Source organism: Rhineura floridana, chromosome 11 (genome assembly GCF_030035675.1).
Source record: "Rhineura floridana isolate rRhiFlo1 chromosome 11, rRhiFlo1.hap2, whole genome shotgun sequence".
In the NCBI taxonomy this organism is placed as follows: Eukaryota; Metazoa; Chordata; class Lepidosauria; order Squamata; family Rhineuridae; genus Rhineura; species Rhineura floridana.
In genome coordinates, this window is record NC_084490.1 from 17,131,142 (window position 1) to 17,150,047 (window position 18,906).

At 49.4% G+C, this 18,906-nt stretch overlaps 1 protein-coding gene across 4 annotated transcripts; it reads right to left on the reverse strand.

The window, feature by feature from the left end:
• Window positions 1-103: 103 nt before the first annotated feature.
• On the reverse strand, window positions 104-18,239 carry FBRS (fibrosin). Of its 4 annotated transcripts, none has more exons than XM_061588398.1 (18): window positions 15,937-18,238; window positions 12,464-12,637; window positions 11,185-11,220; window positions 10,577-10,606; window positions 9,423-9,471; window positions 8,351-8,756; window positions 7,126-7,364; window positions 6,319-6,518; window positions 6,058-6,102; window positions 5,809-5,904; window positions 5,139-5,207; window positions 4,844-4,873; window positions 4,430-4,666; window positions 4,133-4,265; window positions 3,611-3,694; window positions 3,434-3,517; window positions 2,026-2,245; window positions 104-1,698 (listed from the first exon to the last, which is right to left on the reverse strand). In XM_061588398.1, exons 1-18 carry the CDS (start codon window positions 16,327-16,329, stop codon window positions 954-956), a joined length of 3,270 nt encoding a protein of 1,089 aa, XP_061444382.1. In that variant the 5' UTR covers window positions 16,330-18,238; the 3' UTR covers window positions 104-953. The 4 variants fall into 4 exon arrangements, with proteins under 4 accessions (XP_061444382.1, XP_061444385.1, XP_061444384.1 ...); XM_061588401.1 differs by having other exon boundaries at window positions 4,595-4,666; window positions 15,937-18,237; XM_061588400.1 differs by lacking the exon at window positions 5,809-5,904 and having other exon boundaries at window positions 15,937-18,239.
• Between the last annotated feature and the right edge of the window lie 667 nt (window positions 18,240-18,906).

An 18,906-nucleotide genomic window follows, 5' to 3' on the forward strand; every position in this document is an offset into this window, starting at 1 on the left:
GAGAAGGCCTGTAGGAGTCTTGCACCATCCTCTCCTCTTCCGCCCACCCACCTGCCCTCCTCACCGCAAGTCATCCAAATACACACGAACACACACCAAGGAATCCAGAAGCACCAGTTTGGGGTTTAATTAACCAACCTGGGGAAGAAAAGGGGCACCGGACAAGTGCATTGCACCCTCCTCACTGCACCTTTCCGGTCAATTACAGAAGGAGGAAAGGGACCGGCAGGTGGCGAGGGTGCAGATACAGGTATAGAAAAGAGCAGTACAGTAAAAACAAGGGGAGCTGTGGAAGAGGGCAGGAGAAGAGGGAGAAGTCACTTTTAAAATCACAATCTCAAACCTTTTATAAATGTACAAAAAAACGTTTTCCCCACCTGCCTGGGGCAGAATATATAAATATTTACACTGCCTGGTGGGGGGAGGTGCCCCAAGATACAGCCCTCCCCCTTCCCCTGAAAGCAGCTTTCCCATTAGTTCATGGAGAAGAACACACCCCAGAGTCAGTTGCAGCCCAGCAGGAATACTGAAAGCAGACACCAAAACCTGTGACAATCCCCACAGAGTTAGGAAGAGGGATCAGGGAAGAAACTGGATACCCAAACGTAGGGTACTCTGGCACCTGGACCCCTGCCTCCGCTCCACCACCACAAACACCCCAAAAAGACTGTCCCCCCCATCTCTTAAGCCCCAACCCGAGCCTGAAAAAGCTTCCCACGATTCACAGCTGAAGGAGGCTGGAGTCCTTCTGGGGTGGGTGGGGGGTGGCTGCATGCTCCTTAGGCTAAGGCAGCAACAGGCTGCCCTCCTATCCCAGCTCATATGAAGGGCAGGGGCGGGGGGGGGGCTAGGCCATCTGCCCAGGGCTCACACTGACTCCGTCAGTCCACTGGAGACATGGGAAGCTGCTTGATACAGGTGCAAGCCTGTTCCAGGGCCTCGATGCAGCACCATTATCTCGAGTCCCGGTCCTTGTAGGCGGCTGCCAGTTCCCGGATGTCAGGAGCCCGCCGAGGGGAGCAGGACCGGGCGTTTGAAGCAGGGATGAGAGGTGGGGGGGCACTCAGCAGACCCACAGCAGCAGCTGCGGCAGCAGCCGAGGGGGTGGCTTTTGCCAGCAGCCCGTTTTGGTGGCGGGGATACGCCATGAGGCTAGGGTGGGGTGGGGGGGCCAGGCCATATAACCGGGCCCGCTCGTAGTCTTCAGCAGCAGTGGCAGCAGGCGATGGGGTCTCCAGGTAGCGGGGCAGGCGCTGTAGCGGATGCAACTCCAGACTCCGGTGATAGGGCTCACGCCAAGCTTCAAGCGCTGCATAGGAGGCAGCCGAGGGCGGGGCAGCAGCGACCAAGTATGGGGAGACGCTCCCCCCAGTCCCGGCCTGGGGTCTCTCAAACACAGCCAGCGTCCCCAGGGGGTGGGAAACATGCAGGGTACTGTGAAAGGGGGGCCCTGTGCGCAGCGCCCCCTCAAAGCCTGTCAACTCTGGCTCTTCCTTGACCTTCACTTCCTTCTTCAGAGGCAGCTCTGGGTAAGGGGAGCGGGAGGCGTGGCCGGAACTTGCTGGGCTTCCATAGCGGTGCTCGCGCTCTGCTGGCATGTGTGGCCGACCTGGGGGCTCCTCGTGGGCCAGGGCTGGGTTCTTTGGGGTGGGAGTAGCTGGAGAAGCCCGCAGTGGATGGCGTGAGAAGAGGGTCTCTCTGAAACACACAGACACGCAAAAAAAAATTGTTCGTTGGGGTCGGAGGTCAACTCTTCACAGCTTTAACTGGCCTCTCATCCAGTACCTAAACCCACTGTCTCTTGTACTGGGCTGGCTCAAGTGCCTTTTAGTCCAATCCGTGTTCTCCACCCACACCTAAACAGCCACAAACAGCAGTACTCCCCTATCAAATATCTCACTCCATTCACTCTTTACCTAGAAATAGCCTTACCCTGCCCCCCTTGCAGTGGCTGATTACATCACAAACCATGATAAAATTGTCCAGGTGAAGCCTCCATCATCACATCTGCATCCCATCTCTCACCTGTCCTTTTCATCTTTGATCACTGGCCCTTCTGGCTTCTCACTCTCTTTCTCATGCTGGGTGCCTCCACGTTCAGCCCCATCTCCAGTCCCACCTTTGGGCCAGGCTGGGGCAGTGGGAAAGGAAGGGGGTGTGCGGTGTAAGCGGTTCCATGCCTCATGGGGGCTAGGGAAGGGGGGAGCTCCAGGACTGTCTTTCTGCCCAAAGACAGCGCTCGAGTCTGGGAGAGGAAAGCAAAAAGATCAGATTTGACACAACAGAAAGCACAGCTGCCCTCCCCTCCCATGACCCCTGCCGTAGTGGGGTAATCAAAAGCTCCAGGCAGCAGATCTGGGAGCAACTAGATTTCCAAGCTGGAATAAGAGCACTGGTAGACACCACTAAGCTCATGTATACACCCATTCAAAAAAAAAGCCCACTTCAAAATGCTGGTGGTGGTGAATTGCTGGGGTGGGGGGGCAGGAAAGGAGTTGGGGAAGGGTGGTAGCTCAGTGGCAGAGCATCTGCTTTGCATGCAGAAGGTCCCAGGTTCAATCCCTGGCAACTCCAGGTAGGGCTGAGGAAGATCCCCTCCTGAAACCATGGAGAGCCGCTGTCAGTCAGCATAGACAATACTGAAGTAGATGGACCAATGATGTGACTCACTAGAAAGGCAGCTTCCTATGAGGAGGAGGAAATCACGTTTGAACGATTGCTCACAGCAAAATCTTTCTGCACATAAGAAGCTAGCATATCAGGGATACAGGTTCTAAGCTGGCTTCTCTTTCTTTTGTGAGTTTCTCAAGGGCAGAGTTTGTTTCTCTTCCACCCTCCCCAAGCTTTTTCCTAAAAGGACTTTTACCATTTGCTTTTCTGAAAATTTAGATCAGCCCTAACAACCGCATGCTTGCAACAGAGAGGCGCAAGGCCTTAGTCAAGCCTTGAAAAGGACAGCCAAATGAGCAGGGGGGGGGGAAAGGAAAGGGGACTTTCAACAGCTGTGGTTCAAGCAATGGAAAAAGTCCCCAATCCCAGCCTCTGAGAGGGGGCATAGAGATTGGCAGGAAACAGAGGATGGGATCCACTACTCCAGGATTTTCTTCCAGGTCTGGGAAGAGGAAACAGAGCAAAAAAAAAAAAAGGACCCGGGGGTTCCTCTCTCTAGCTCTTGGTATGGGAGTGGGGGGTGGGACAAGAAATAAGACCCCCTGGTTATTTCTCTATCTGTAAGAGTGAGGCGTGACATGTAGGAGCCCTGGGCTCAAATCCCCACCTGGAACCCTCTGGTAAACTCAAGGAGCACCATCCTGGCCCCATCAACACTTTATTTATTTATTTATTAAATATATACCACACCCTTCCTCCCAGTAGGAGCCCAGGGTGGCAACTACATTAACTACAGATTTCTATGCCCCAAAACCATACTCACTGAAGGATGGGTTGCCCAGGCCCCCAAAAGCTCCATTGGAGAGTGCCCCGAGGGAGGCGAAGCTGGGGGGCCTGCCAAAAGGATCTGGAAAAGAGGCGAGCAGAGGGGTGAGCAATCGTATGGGAGCTTCGGAGTCCTCTCCCCTTGGCCCTGGCATTCTGGTGTGCCAGCTCTTACCAATGTGGGGGCTGGGGCTGAGGAAGGAACCATGAGGGGTGCCGGCAGGACCAAATGAGGAGCCGCTGCCTGGGTGGACGGCACCTGCAGGACAGAAGGGGTGGAAGAGTTAACGGCTGAGAGGCTGGAACTGATGGGAGGTTGTGCACCTCACAGTTAAAGGGATGCTGGTCTCCCAAAACCATAAGCAGGATAAGAGTCCCTGCCATGAGCACATAATTTATGCAGTACGTAATCTTTTCTAATGTCTTGGTTGGTTTTGCCTCAAAACAGCCCTATTAAAATGTTCACGTTACTGGAAAACACTCCCTCCCTCTGAAATTCTGTGAAGTAGGGTGGAGCATTTGGGTTCCTAGGCAAGTTCACTATAGTGTTTGGCCAAGTACTAAGAACTCCCAAGTACTGTTGAAAGAGTTTGCAGAGTCTGTAGAAGGGCAAGAAAGCTTGTAGGGTGGGACCTAGACTGCCTCAGCCTTTTCAGACACAGGGAAGTCCCTCCAGGACAGGGCAGAGGACACTGACCAGAGGCTGTGAAGAGGGTGGCAGGGCGTGCCAGCTCCTGGCTGTGGGGCAGGCTGCCAAAGGCTCCAGTCCCGGGCAGACCAGTGAGAAGGTCATTCCGAAAATCCAATTTGTGGGGGTCACCCTGCATCAGCTGTGAGAAAACAAAAGGAGAAAAATGCCCCCCCCGTGAGCAACTAAGTCAGGCACACTATTGCTCCAGCCTCCGCCCATTCCTTGGCAGGAACCCGCCTGCTCTGCCCACCCCAGGCCCTGATTGCGAGGCTCCAGCTTCCCAGCCTCCTAACCCAGACTCACAGACCCTGCCTTGGATCCAGGGTCCAGCACAGATAGCAGATGAGCAGAATGGGAGAGGCTTCTCCCGTTGCTTGCAGAGACCCTCTGGCGGCCACCAGCGGGAGCTGTGCCACACCCTGTCACTGTATGCAGATGGAAGGGGGAGGTGGCACAGGCCCACCCTACCTTCATCTTCTCCTGGTGCCGCAGGATCATATAGGCGACACGGACATGCATGGCACACCACTTTCCGGGCTTCTGCAGAAGGGGGAGGGGAAACTGTCAGCTCTGCACATTACGTCCCTGCTGGGCCAGGCACAAGTTGCCCTACACCCTGACTTATTCACTTTCCCCCCTACCCTCGCTGGGTCAGCCACACTAATCCTTGTGTCCACCCCACGGTACTGCATCCGGGGGGGGGGCAAGCTTACTCACTCTTAGTGTCGGCCTGAAGGGATCGGTGAGCTGAAAGACAGAAAGACCATGTGGGGGGTGGAGTTAGAGCTCCTCTCCCCTCCGTCCCCACCCTTCTATACTGACATTATAGTGACAGCGGGGCAGTGGAATCCGCTCCAGGTTTTAGTCCAAGCTTTCAGGGAGCTGTCCAAGGTGCTTCTGCTTCAGCACCTTGCACAGCTTCTTGAAAGTTCAGACTAAAACCCAGAGCAGATTCCAATGCCCCACAGACATGGAGCCACCAGCCACCACTGTACGCAGGTGCCAGACTCACCTGAGTGCCTTTCTGGGACAAGGTGGGTGGGACAGCACCCAGGCGGGATGGCAGGTCAGGGTTAGTGCTCTGAGGAAAGAAAGAGTGGGTCAGGTAGAAGACAGGCCGCCGAGGATCACTCTCCTCTCCCCGCAATCAGATACCTGATTTCCTCTCCTTTCTAAGGGCAGAGGTCAGGAATCCACCCTTCCACCCAGCCTCAAACCTTCTCTGCTTTTCATACCGAATCTAAGAATCTTGGCTCCTCAACCCAGCTACTGAGGAGCCTTGGTTCCCAGCCTTCCTAGCCCCTTGAAAAAGAAGGGAGAAAGCCACACCATGCAGGTCACACACACACAGGCTTTCCCCAAAGCACATTAGGGCTGCTCCCCTGGAACCCATTTCTTCCCAGAGCCAGCAGGTGAACCCAGGAGTCCAAACACAAGCTCTTCATGCTCAAAGCCACTGGCCTCCGTGACTTCCTTGTGCCCCTGGCTCCCCGCATCCCCCTATACTCTACCCCTCCCAGACTCACTCTTCACACAGGTCCTGGCCCTCCGCCCTCCCTGCTACTATAAATCCAGCAGGAGGTGGGACAAAAACCCAGAAGCCCTTTAGTCTAAAACTTCCCCCCTTCCAAAAAAACACAAAAAACGCAAGCCCGTTTGTCTACTAGGTTTGGAGGCTTCACCTTAGGTTGGAAGGCCCCCTGCAGGGAGCCAAAAGTCACAGCGGGAGGCAGGACCGGGGAGATCCCTGACACAGTTGGGGGGAAGGCGGCATAAAACTGAAAGAAGAAGAGAAAGCAATGGAAGCGCCACCCAGAGAAAACCAAGGCAGGGGGAAAGAGGGGGGTCCGCTCCCTTTTTTAAGGATGCACAGCTCTCAGAGCTTCCTTGAGCCCCCTGGGCACTCCCTACTCCAAAAAGGCTGCACTTACATTATGCCTCAGGAGTCCATCCATCTTGCCAGGATATTTCTCATACTGCAAGAGAGAGAGAAAGAGAGAGAATATACAAGCAGAAAATGATTTTTAAAAAAAGGTTGAGTAGGAGAGGAAATCATTTCCCACACACAATCCAAATTCTGTTTGAAAAGTTCAGTCCTATACTGGGGGCTATAACAGGCAGGCCCATATTCCTTGCCCACCCCACCTCCCCACCCCAATTTCTCCCAGCAAGCCCACCAGGACTGCACTCACCATGGCTGGACTGGGTGTGGGCACCATGCCTGATGGGAAAGGGGTGAAGTGCTGGTGGGTGTGCTGGTGGGTGTGCTGGTGCTGGTGGTTGTGTTGGTGGAACTGGAAGGCCAGTGGGCGGATGGCGGCAGCCCCCATGTCGGCTCCGCCTTGGGCCGTGAGGAAGCGGGAACTCAGGTCTTGGCGGATTAATTCTTGTTCTGGGGAGGCAGAAGAACAAGTAACTCAAAAGCAAGTTGCGGGGAGGGGATTGGCGGGAGCCCTTGAAGAAAGAAAGGGAAGACTTAAAAGATGCGGTACCCTCCCTCAAAAAAAAAAATCATCCCACCCATGCAACTATCTATATTCACATGACCCTGCCCCACAGAAAGTAGACTGGGCTCCAAATTTCTCCTCTTGCCAAGGCTTTCTGCCGATACGCATTACATCCTCCAAGCCAGCATTACTACGCTCAAGCACGACCTTTCATATATCAGCCTTAGATTCTCCCCCAACTTTCACCTTTTACTTTCTGCTTCATGTTGCCATGATGTATTTGCACAACTCTCTCTACCCCCGCAATGAGGACTACAAACTTACTTCAAAAACGATTAACTAGGGTTCTCAGGATTCTTATGGGATCACGAAACATCAAGGATACCATGAGGACCTTTAATTTCCTTAGCCCATACCCTGCTTTCTCCACTGGGACCCCTATGCGACACTGCAAAGAGACCACCCACCCCTCTCCTTTGTCCTTGGCCCCTGCAAATCGTCCCAAAGACCTGTCATGTTCAGTCACATCCTGTCCAGCCAAGGCTCTCTTACCAGACATGGCAGCGGCTGCAGCTGGGTGCCCGGCAACTTGAAGCAGCGGGGGTGGCGGGGGGAGGCCAGGCGAGGGGGTGAACATGCCTGGGTGGTGGTGGGAAGGGGGCCGAAGAGTGGGTGGAAAGGCGTGGGGGGGCAGGGCCAGCGAGGGGGTGGAGGGTCGGTGTGGGAGCTGAGAGGAAGAGGGGGAGCATGGAGGGAGGATGGGCTTGGGGTGAGCTGCGCCGCGGCTGCACCTGAAAAAGGGAGAGAAAAACAATTTGGCGTGTGGAAGTCAGGAACAGAGAGCGCAATGACAGAAAGCTGGGGGGGAAACATAAAAACACCAAAGAGAGCACTGAACTTGGAACAAAGAAGCTCAGGTTCAAATCCAAATACGGCAAAGGATTCATCTGGGAAGTCCCTTGTCGGCAAAAAAAGGTAACAATGACAGCCCTCACTGGGCTGTTGTGGACACAAGATATAGGATCTTCTCTTCAAAGTAATCCACAGGAAGGATTACTTGTAACTGATGCTTAGACAGCAGGAGTTAAGGTGGGACGCATCCGCACTTCAGTACCACCCAATTGATTCACCTTCCTGATGAGTGCAATAATGTAAGTTACAAGGAAAGAATAAAGCAATGAAACCTTTTCTGTTAAAAAAAAAAGGGAAGGGAAAAGAAAGAAAGAAAGGGTAGGGACACATTTCTACAGAGGAGGAAAGAGAGTGAAAATCAATTCTGGAGAGAGAAAAAACAGAAGGGGGAAAGTGCAGCCAACATGCACAGTGTAGTCACAAAACAATTACATTGTGGGCCAGGAAATCCCAGTTCAAATTTTGCCTCTGCCACAGAAACTCACTAGGTAGCCTTAGGCAAGCTGCTCCCCCCCCACAACCCCAGTTGCAATATAGGGAGGAATATAAGGATAACAATACTGACCTACTTACAGGGGGATGTAAATAGTACTTTGGGGGGAAAAACTTCTCCAGTGCTCTATAAAGTGTTGTCATAATGAAGCCACAAAAGACAGAAGGGAAACTGCTTGAAGGAGGCATGTAAGAGAACAAGAGATGGCTCAAGGGAAAAGAAGGGACAAAGGAAGGTGGATAGGAAGAAAACACATAGAAGGACATACAAAAGCTTATAATGGAGGAAAGAGGAGAATCTTGAATGATAGTGAGCAAGAGAGAGAGAAGGAAGGGTGAAAAGAGAAAGACTAGTCAGATCTGTGGGACTCACCCTCCGGTGCTGAGATCCAACCCTACAGCGTAGGGTGCCTGCATCTGACTGGCAAAGGGTGGTACCTTCATGTGCAGCTGGCTCTGGGTGAGGTTGTGGGGGACTGCTCCCCCCTGAGGCGTTGGAGGCAGCTGGCCTTTGGGCTGGGGCGTCCCGCGAACAGCATTAGGCGTCTGAGCCTGAGTCCTGGCGGGAGGTGGGGCAGGAGGACTGGGGGGCAAGGCCTGAGCTGGCGCAGGGGCTGCGGCTGCCTGAGAAGGGGGCTCCTTGGGCAGGAAAGGCACTAGCAGGGGGTCCCGGTCGGCCTCATAATTACGCTCCTGGCTCCGCTCCAGGCCGGAGACTTTAGGGATCACAGAGAGTTTGGCTTCACAGCTCCCATTTAATGCACCAATGGGTCCCGAGGCTGTCGGGAGAAAACAGGAAAGAAAAAAAGGGATGGAAGAGTGCCAGCAAGGCAGAACTTTCAGTGAAATCCTAACTGAGCCATGGATTCTCTAGCTCAGCAAAAGCTTCTCTCTCAGCCATACGTTCTACTGAACAGAAGAGAAGCTGTTGTGATCTGCTTCAGAGAGTCATGGGGATGGAGAAGGAAAATATTCTTACACAATTGGACCATAACAAATTCTATGAAAACAACACAAAGAGAATAGAAACCCCATCAGCAGAGGAGGCCCCCTTAGTCATAGCAGTTTTTAGTATGAAGTATAAATATTATTATTATTATTATTATTATTGGGATAACAATGAGAAACACAAAAGGCTTTCCTTAGCTCTCAAGAGAAGAAAGAAATTTAGATGTTCCCACCATGCCACCACTCCCAATACATCATAGGAAGTACCATGAGGCAGAGGAAAGGAAATCCAGTGTAGGTTACTCCTACCAGAATATCATACTGCCACTCAAAGTCTTTCTGCCACTCAAAGTCTCAATAATGCTAATAGGATCTGGTGGTGAATATGTCTTCAAGGAAATGGAGGAAGCTAGAGTATTTTGTCCTATTAGCCCATTATTGCCTACTCTGACTGGCAGCTCCCTACCCCCCCCCCGGGCTTGTTCACCCACACCCACCTTTGCTGGTTGAGACAGTGAATGACTGTTCGAGGTCATCAACGGAGGCCTGAAGAGACAAGAAGCACAGGGGGGTTCATTGTTTAGTCCCAAAAAAGAAGATTCAACACGAAATATAAACCACTTTGGTTCTTTCAATGAAGACTTGAAAGCTGTCTGGAAGCTTCTGAAGTAAGCAATGGAGTAAAGACAGGTTAACTAGTTCTATTCACTTATTTCGAGGGTTTTTTATCCTGCCCTTTTAGCATCTGTGCCCCAAACAGGGCAGCGTACAACAAAACCTCAGTATCATAATAATTCTATTAATACCTGGGATTGGCTGTTTTGCATGACAGACAGCTAAAGGCAGGATGTTTTCTAAACAAGTCAGATGCTCTTAATTTATCTCCACACTTTCCTTTGTATCGCAACCAGCAGCTCTCACACATGACTTTGATAATATCAAGGGAAGGCTACTGATGTGTATTCTACTGTGGAATGATGAGCCACCTTGCAAGGTCTCTCTGCAGTCAGAGTTGGTGCAGAACATGGATGCTTTCTCTCCGAAAGCAACAAGCCTCTGGGAAATTGTGATGTCTGTGTTGCCCTCACTGGCTTCCTACAGCCTTCCGGGTACAATTCAAGGGGCTTGTTTTGACCTAGTTTTTCTATACCCAGTAGGTCACAGTGTTCTGCAGAAGTTTCTCGCTGAAGTCCCTAAAATACCAGATGCCCGCTTCACAGTAACTTGCAGCAGGGCTTTCAGCAGGGCTGTCCCCTTCTGTTGAGATGCGACAGACATCCACTCTTTGTACTTTCCGGAAACATTTTTATTTCAACAGCCTTTTCTGCCTAGGTGAAAAGGTGCTTATCCTATACAGGTTTTTAAAAGCTATTTTAGTTGATTTTATGAAAATTGCCTTGAGACTCATGTGGAAAGTGATTCATAAATTAATACAATAAATAAATAAATAAAGGTTCAGGGCCTGCATGCTTTGGATTTGGGAATAGACAAGGGGGTGAGAGATTTTCACAGAACCTTGGCATAACTGTAGAAAGATCTGTCTTGCAATATTCCTCCACCCCTTAGAATACTCCCAATCAATTGCTAAGTAACATGACAGTCACAAGTGAAGCCTAGCAAATTATAGGACCAAGGTGGGGTCAATGCCTACCTGCTCCTCTGGGTCACTTTCTGTATCACACTGCAAAGAGAGAAAGAAAAAGAGAGAAAGGCAGTTAGCAAACTGGAAAGGCTCCTCACTGATCTCTCCCCTGAACTGGAAAGGCTCCTCCTCACTGGGACTGAAGGAAGAGACTCTGCTGAAGACTTACAGTGGGATTTTACAGCACACAGAAAGAGTGATATGCTGGTGCCCAGTACCCACGAAGCTACTTGGTACAACCCACAGCCTTAGGAGTGAACAGAATCAAATGTAAAGAAAGCATGCAGATGGTCATTGTTGCAAAGAAGCCTAGCTGAATCCATCAGGGATCAAAGTACTGCAGACGCAGAGCCTTCTAACTATCCCATGGGGCCAGCATTTCCCTTGATTTAGCACAAAGTAGAGGAGATTAATTCTCTGGGAAGTCACACAAAAAGAAAGCCTTGTTCCAGCTCCCAGGAAAAGGGTGGAAAAGGCTGTCAGTGGCAGAACGTTTGGGTAGTTAAAATTCTCCCCTTTGGAAGAGTGCGCTGCCAAGGCTCACTGCTAAGGAAAGCTACAGCCAAAACCAAGATAATGGGGGTCTGGCAGAGAATGCTTATACATTGGCAACTTACTATATATCCAGTTTCCAAGTAGGATTGGACAGAAGGCTGGAAATTGAAAAAAGAAAAGAAATGTTGGCAGGGAGAGGGAGGGAGGAAGAGAGATTAAATGCACAAGGACAGGAGACTGCTAATCCCAAAGATTGTAAATAAATAAATAAATAAATAAAAAGAAAGCATCCTTGCTTTGTCAGGAGATCTTCACTGAAACTGACTGTGTCTTCTTTGGAGACTCAAACTGTGTATGCCACAAAGACAGGATGATCCTGTGACTGGATGCCATGCCCATGCACAGAAACATATCGGCTGCATTTGGATGATCATCTCTCAACTTAAAAAGCTGAGATATGAACAGGTTTCATTCCTCATCAGTCAGTTCACTCATCCCTTTGTGCAAGCAAACAAGACAGGAAGATCAGTTAATTATAATTTTCTATTATTGCCAAACCAGGGAACTATAGTTAATGACTTCTAAACCAATCAGGGTTTTAAACCAACTGTAAACCATGGTTTCATATTCTAGCTTTTTCAGAAGCCATTGAACAGCATTTCCTAGTTCAGATGGAACGTAAAACTATAGTTAGCTAAGACTTCCTGGCTTGTTTTCCGGCTCGTGCAAAGGAAAAAAGCGAGGCAGCTGAGGGCAGGTGCATGAGGCTCATTCCTATCTCAGCTTCTAGGATTGTCCAAGTGCACCCATTGCTCTATTCTTTGCTCTAAATTCATCTGGCATTTTGAGGATGCAGAGAACCATTTTGCTGGGCTGGTAACTAACAGCATATCTGGCCGAGGTACTGAGATCATCTCCCCCTTCAAATCAATTTATTAGTAATATTTCCACCCCTGCCGATGCTCCATGGCTGCCAATGTCACCAAGACTCAACCACCTTTGCAAGATTCAGCAACGGAGCAGAAAGTCCTTCACTGGTTGCTACAAAATGAATAAATCACAAGCCCTCCTATGGAGGGAGCCCTATTATCTTCATGCAACTTTGTCCCCACTCTGTTGCTGTCTGTTAATAGGAGTGCTTCAATTCAAGCCTGTCTCAGGGTGACATGTTTTGATTTATTCCTAATCCAGCACGTATATCAAAAGGCAACTATTTTATGACAGAATCCTGTTGGTAACATGCCCTAGATCAGCCAGCCACAACTGATACTAATTAAAGTCCACTCCAATCCAACAAGTCATCCGATTAGCTGCCCAAGGAATTTAAATGTAAGCCTGAAAAGGTGGAGGGGGCAAATAAAATCTCTCCTCTGTCCCACTCCCCTTATCCCTGTGCCTCACCTCTTTGTGCCGTTTCTTGGTACGCTTTCTCACTGCTCTCTCCCGGCTGCGACCCTTCTCTGAGCTCCCATCCTCATCCTCGGGCTCAGTGTTGTTCCCTTCTCCCCGTTTCCTCTTTCCAGAATGTTTCATTCGGAGCTCCAGACGCTCCGGAGTCTTCAAGGTTGCATCCTTCTGCAGGCAGGGGACAAGGCGCATGGACATTAGAGTGACACTGAGCACAGACAAGTGAGCCTGGGCTCAGGAAATAATTCCCTGAAGTTTTCCCGAACTGGATGAGGAGATATAGCTGCCTCTAGGGAGTCGAAATGTCAGTTTTCCAAAAAAGAAAAATTATTGGGGGGGAAATAACAGGTTGTATCTAACATTGTCCTAAGGCAAACGTTCAATCAGCACAAGGATTTATCTTTGCACAATGGAACGTTCCCCCCCATGAGCCCCCTAAATCTATTCTGAGGTTCCCTCCAATACTCCAGAGCAGATGTAGAGAAGACGCAGCGTGTTGAGAGGGGGAGAAAGTTCTGTTGTGCAAATTGTTCTGCTTGTGCAATTGTTTAGTTTAACACTGCCCAATATTTATATTAATTACTTGACTGTCAGTACTAGCCTAACGGGACTCAGAAACAACATATAAAATAGACCTCTTCTTAAATTAGTGTGCGGATATGACAGAAATTTATATTCTAAACAGAAAACAAAACAAAATATCAAAAAGTAAGAGATAAAAGTATGTATCCAGAATGGGAGAGCCACTACAATGTATATTGGACTCAGACTGAGAACAGCTGGGTTCCAATCTCTGCTCAGCCAAAAGGTAGCCTTGGGTGAGTCACTGTCGCTCATCCTTGCAATGGGGAACTACCTACATCTCCCTGAGCCCTTTGAAAGCAAGATGGAACACAAATGTAATAAATTATAATCATATCCTAAACATTGTGATAATACAGCCACAAGGAGAGCCAGCAAGGTGCAGTGGGAGAATGTCAGACCAGCACCAGAGAAACCCAGTTTTAAATCCCTGCTCAGCTATAAAGCCTCACTTGGCAATCTTGGGCCATTCCCCCTTATTTACTTCTCAAGTTTTCTTTTAAATACTTCTAGCCCACCCTTCATCGCAAGCGATCCCAGGGTGGGGTACAACCACCAAATAATAACAATCAACACAAGAAACTATAAAAGGAAACCTGATAAAAATCAACCGAAACAGCAGCCAAGCAGAGACACTACTCAAACTAGACCCATTGAAGATAATGGCCATGGCTAACTTAGGTTCATTAATTTCCGTAAGTCTACCCTGAGCAGAACTAGCAATGAATACAATCCTGTAACTCAAACCCATTCCGAGCACTAACACTGTGAAAATGCCTGAGTGAATAAATGTGTCTGCAGCTGGTGACGGAACCCAAGAGAGAGCACCAGCCATCTCTCAGAAGGGAGGGCATACCACACACAGGGAGCTACTGCAGAAAAGGCCCTCTCCCATCTTGTTTCAGGACTGATTTTGTCTGGCAACAGGAAGGGCCTCCCCGATGATCTTAGCCTGACCAGCCTTGCAAGTTAAATGGGGTGGGAGTAGAGGCAGTACACCAGCCTGAGTTCCTAGTAGAAAGGCTGAGATAAAAATGTAAATTAACGGTTACATGTGAAGCTAGCCATAATGCACACTGCTATAACTAGCAGTGAGGGTTAAAAAGTTCTGAAAAGGCCAGCAAAATGCCACATTTGCCTCATCTGGTCAGTTGCGTCTAGAATGCTGCATTTGGATGCTACAGTTCAAGAAGCATGCTTGTCAACAGACATTCACCTGGCCACTATGGGAAGTAAACGTCACAAACAGTCAGAGAAGCTCTTTATACACCAAAAGAAAGCTGGTGGTTTTTCCTTTTTAAGCTTTAGGCAGCTGATGTGGCACAGATGACCAGCATGCATTTGGGAGGGTGGGTAACTTAAGGAAGATCTCCATCATTCAAGAAAGATGCCAACAAACAAGAAAGGCCTCAAGAGGAAGGAAAAAATCTGCAAAGTAAATCTGCCAGTAAATCTGCCATGTAAATCTGAGACAGCCAGTCTCAGGGTGACAGTGTTGGACCAGGATTAATCCACTCTCTTCCAGCTGTGTGATACCCTATGTGCTGTGGAATAAACACTTATTAGCAACACACTGGATTCCTTTGGAGTTTGGTAACGACACCTGTGTTCACGCCCGGCTCCTCACCCAGTCCTGTCAAACTGGAAAGGCAGGTGAAGCCAGTCCAGAACAGGTCTACAAGCTCAGCCTGGAGCATTCCTGCCTTTAGCAGAGACTTCTTTGCTGCTTCAGCAGATGAAACAGCTACGTCTTGCATGTCACCTGAAAGATACACATCAGCACCTACAGAAGTCCAGTGATCTCACCCCCACCAAGAAATGCGTAATTTATTGGACCACATCCCAGCTTTAGGGAAATGCGTGGAAAGAGGGGCAGCGTCTGATTTCCCTGCCATAACCCAAAATACTAAGAAACTCATACCAAAGACCACATCAATTTCGCTTGCTGAAGCCTCCATTGCTTTATGTCTCATGCTGATGTAAGGGACACCTTATCCTGAGTCAGACCATGAGTTTGTCTAACCAGTAATACCAGGGATTTAATTCTGGTCATAAATCAACGTAGCAACTCCAACTCTGAGCTATGGTTGCTCCCCTGAACTGTAAACAAAGTGGCTCGTTTCCCCTTCTTACATCTCCCCCCCCCATCTCTCACACAGAGGTATTTCTTCTTGCAATAATATTCCAGAAAGTAGAGGATGGACTTGCCCCCCTTTCTCCCAATGCCATTCAGTTTAATTTGAGAGATCTGTGTAGCTCTGTACTTGAGTTGATTGACAGTACAGTAAAGCATCATCTTCTTGGTGGCCACCTCTTGGGATCTGAGAACTATAGTTTACCAAGGCCTTGCTCCCTTTTATACTACCATACTTCTAAGACAAATAAAAGTTCAAAGAACCAATTTGCCTTTGTCATGCATTAGATGGCTTGAACACCACCAATCACAGCTTTAAATACATGCCTCCTGCTCTGAGAGCCTTACAGGGATCTCCCACCAAAGGAACCAATCAGGTATGTACCTGTTTAGCTTCACCTGTTCTCCCAAAGCATCCTCAACCATCCACTGAGCCCACAACCAATCATAGTTGTTTCTTGACTTGGGAGACCCATGGTGACAAAAAAAAGGCCCACCACCCTCCTGCATTAAAGCATATTAGCACCTACAAAAGTTTTTTCTCTTATTCCCCAGCACATCCCATCCTAGCTGACTTCATCCTATAAAGTCTCAGGTAACTAGAAGTTGTTTGCTCTCTGTCCCAAATCATGGACAAAATTCCAGGTTCTCCCTATCTCTTCTTTGTTGCTATGTCACAGCTCTAAGGAGCCTACAGAACTAAGATAACTCCCAGCCCCCTCACGGCTAGAGATCAGAGGCGCCTCCTCACCTCAAGTGCCTCAAGACTGACAAAGCTGGCAATGGCAAAGCCATCAATGAGATCCTCCTCCTCCTCTTCCTCCTCCTCCTCCTCACGACTGCAGGATGATCCAGAGACTCTCTTCCGTCGCCGGAGGGGCCGCCGCCGCCGGCGCTGCTGCTGCAGGGGGCGGCCTTTGCCGGGTGCCACAGGGGCAGGTGGGGAGGGGCCTTCACTGTCCGAACCTGAAGACGAGGACGATGAGAGGCCGCGACGAGACCCATCCCCAGGATGGCCCCCCCGACGGCGAGCACAGCGGCTCTCACGGTCCCGCCGTGAGCACCGTCGCTGCCTCCGTGCTCGGCTACTGCTGCCTCCTCCCCCACTCCAGCATGGGGCAGGAGCTGCTGCTGTTCCTTCCATTATTCCCCCCTTGAGGTACAGATAATGTGTTGTGTTGTGTCCTGTGGATACTGCAGACACAGGAGAAAGGGGGGGGACTCTTCACCCTTCCCCAGCCAGTTGCATTGCAGCTGCTCTCAAGTGAGCCTTCGTTCTTCTGCGGATGCCACTCAAAGAAACAAAAGCAAGGCTCCTTTTTAAAAGAGTTTTGTAATCTGTGGCAAAAAAAAGCTTGACCTCTACACCTTACCGTTGTCACTAACCTTTCCTTGATTTAGAGAGCCCATTCAAAACAAGAGGATCCTCTTTGCTCTGGGAAAGTCAAGGCACCTCTCCTGTCATTCAAGCTTAATTCTCTCTCAAGTGACACAGATGCCAATTTCTTCTGGGGTTTTTTTTTTTGTCTTTCTCTTAAAGGAAACACCATTAAATTAAAAAAATTAAATACTTTCAACATAAAACTCTAAAAAGCAGAATTTGATCCAGTAATTTTTGTTTTACATGAAATTAGCCCCTGTCAACACACAGAGAGCTCTCTTAAACATGAAGCCTATTTAGGTGTGGAAGAAAATCTGTCAAACACCAACACCCTCGTTCATAATAAGGATTTTACATCCCTCCAACTGTGATACAGCGTTGAGGGATAGGTGCCTTTTAAAAAAAAAAAACAGTTCTAAAACAAACTCCAATACTTGGCAGCTTTCTTGTATCTTGAAGGAAGCCTCTGCTTTAAGTGCCTATATATGGTTGTTTTTTTAAAGATTAAACAGAAAACTGTCCTTTCAACTTTCTCTTAAAGAATTAGGTTTTAAATGTAACCCCCCCCCAATAGTGCTAACAGCTTGAACAGCCCCTTTAAGACGGCAGAGGTGGCTTCTGCCAACAATGGCAAATGGCTTCCGCTCAGAGGGCAAGTCACTTCCTCCTCTTTGATGAGGAGAGCTCCCAAAAGCAGTTCTGTGGTACCATATCTTTTCAAGATTCCTCTTCTGCGTTCTTTGAAGGGTCGGTTCTGGGATGATTCCTCCTTGAAAATCTCAATTATATTTTTTAAAAAAGGTGTCCTGGATTCCTCCTATAGGGTGTGACCTCGCCTTTAAGAACCCCCGATTTGAGGATCTCAATTTCTTCTCATTCAATTCCCCTTTAAGGATTTACGATTTTAAGTCCGCCACACATTTCCTGCCAAAGCATGGGCTCCCCTTTAAGAATCTGGATTTAAAGTTCTCCCTTGTCAGGCATCTACGCTTTTAACAATCGGAATTAAACGCCCTCCAAACATTTTTTTTTCTTGTCAGTTTCCACTCCCCTTTAAGTGTCAGTGTCCAAAGTCCTCCAGAGAAATCCAAATTTCACCTTTAAGGACCACCCCTCCCTCTTAGCCACAATGAGGGCCTAAGAACTCCCCTTTAAGAGGGCCGAGCTCCCTTTAAATCCATTGACAGGAGCTGAAGGTTGGGGGGGTTGTTGTCCTCCGGCTGAAAGTGTCCCCTCTTCTCGCTGCCCCCCAAGTTGTACCTTTAAGAGCGCCGGCCGTTGAAGGTGGTTTCAACACCCCCCCTTGTCGCTTTCGTTCAGGCTCGCGGCAAGGGGTCCCGCGAGCCCCTAACGCTGATTGGCCGTGAGGCTGGTACCCTCTGCTATCCTCGCGGGCACCCCCCCACAGCTGATTGGCCGAAGCAGTGAGGTGAGTAAGGATGGGGGAGGGGTAGCTAGCTGGCTGGCAGGGTCCGGCCGCAGGGAGGGAGGCTGCTTCGCGTTGTGGCTCCTTTCCCCCGCGCGCCTCGGGGCCCCTTTCAGCTCGTCGTCCTTTGCCCCCTCCCTGCTCCGTCTCCGCTGCTGCCCCCCGACTCTCCTTCTCTCTCTAGCAGTCTCTGCTGGATCCCCTTCCTCTCTGCGCACGGCACGCAACTCCTCCCACAACGTCATATCCCTCCGCCTCTTGCGTTGAGGGAACCAGAAAATCCTTCCGCTAGAAAAAAAGCAGGAAATAGTTCCCTTAGTTAGCCTCCATTCCCCCCCCATAGAGATTGTTCGGGATTGAGAGTATTCCCTTAAACCCACACACACTTTAGGGTAACTTTCGTCCTCCGCAGGATGACGTCATGGTCTCACGGAGACAAACGTGATGCGATGATGTCATACTTTCCTGACGGCAATCTCACGCAGTGATGTCACAACGCCAGCATGTGATGTCATACCACTCAGCACCATATCCCTCCGCTATAGCAGTATATTTGAGGACGAAGGACCACTTGATTGCGTCACCGCACTACCATGTGATGCTATACTCCCGCAATGGAATTATTCAGAATACTCGCACAGAAAGGAGTACATTTAAACACCTCCTCGCTCTGACCCAGTATTGTCTGCGCTGCCCGACAGCACTGTTTTAGGATTTTCTACAGGTTTCTCTCTCATCCCTGATACATGGAAATTAGGTCCTGAATCTGGGCCCTGGGTTCTTCCACTAAGCTATGGGTCTGCCCTGTATTTCAACAGTACAATATTTGTTTTCAAATTTGTTGTCTGCTTTGGTCTCTTGGAAGTGGATGAAGCTATACTAAAATCAGATATAATCAAGCCTACTGCATGGTT

Excerpts from the sequence above, each read along its gene's own strand:
- FBRS (XM_061588398.1), bottom strand. The coding sequence starts at position 16,329 with ATGGAAGGAACAGCAGCAGCTCCTGCCCCATGCTGGAGTGGGGGAGGA. Across the intron at positions 11,221-12,463 it reads CCAAGAAACGGCACAAAGAG|CCTTCTGTCCAATCCTACTT; the intron begins GTGAGGCACAGG and ends TTCAATTTCCAG. Across the intron at positions 4,266-4,429 it reads CTGGATCCAAGGCAGGGTCT|CTGATGCAGGGTGACCCCCA; the intron begins GTGAGTCTGGGT and ends GTTTTCTCACAG.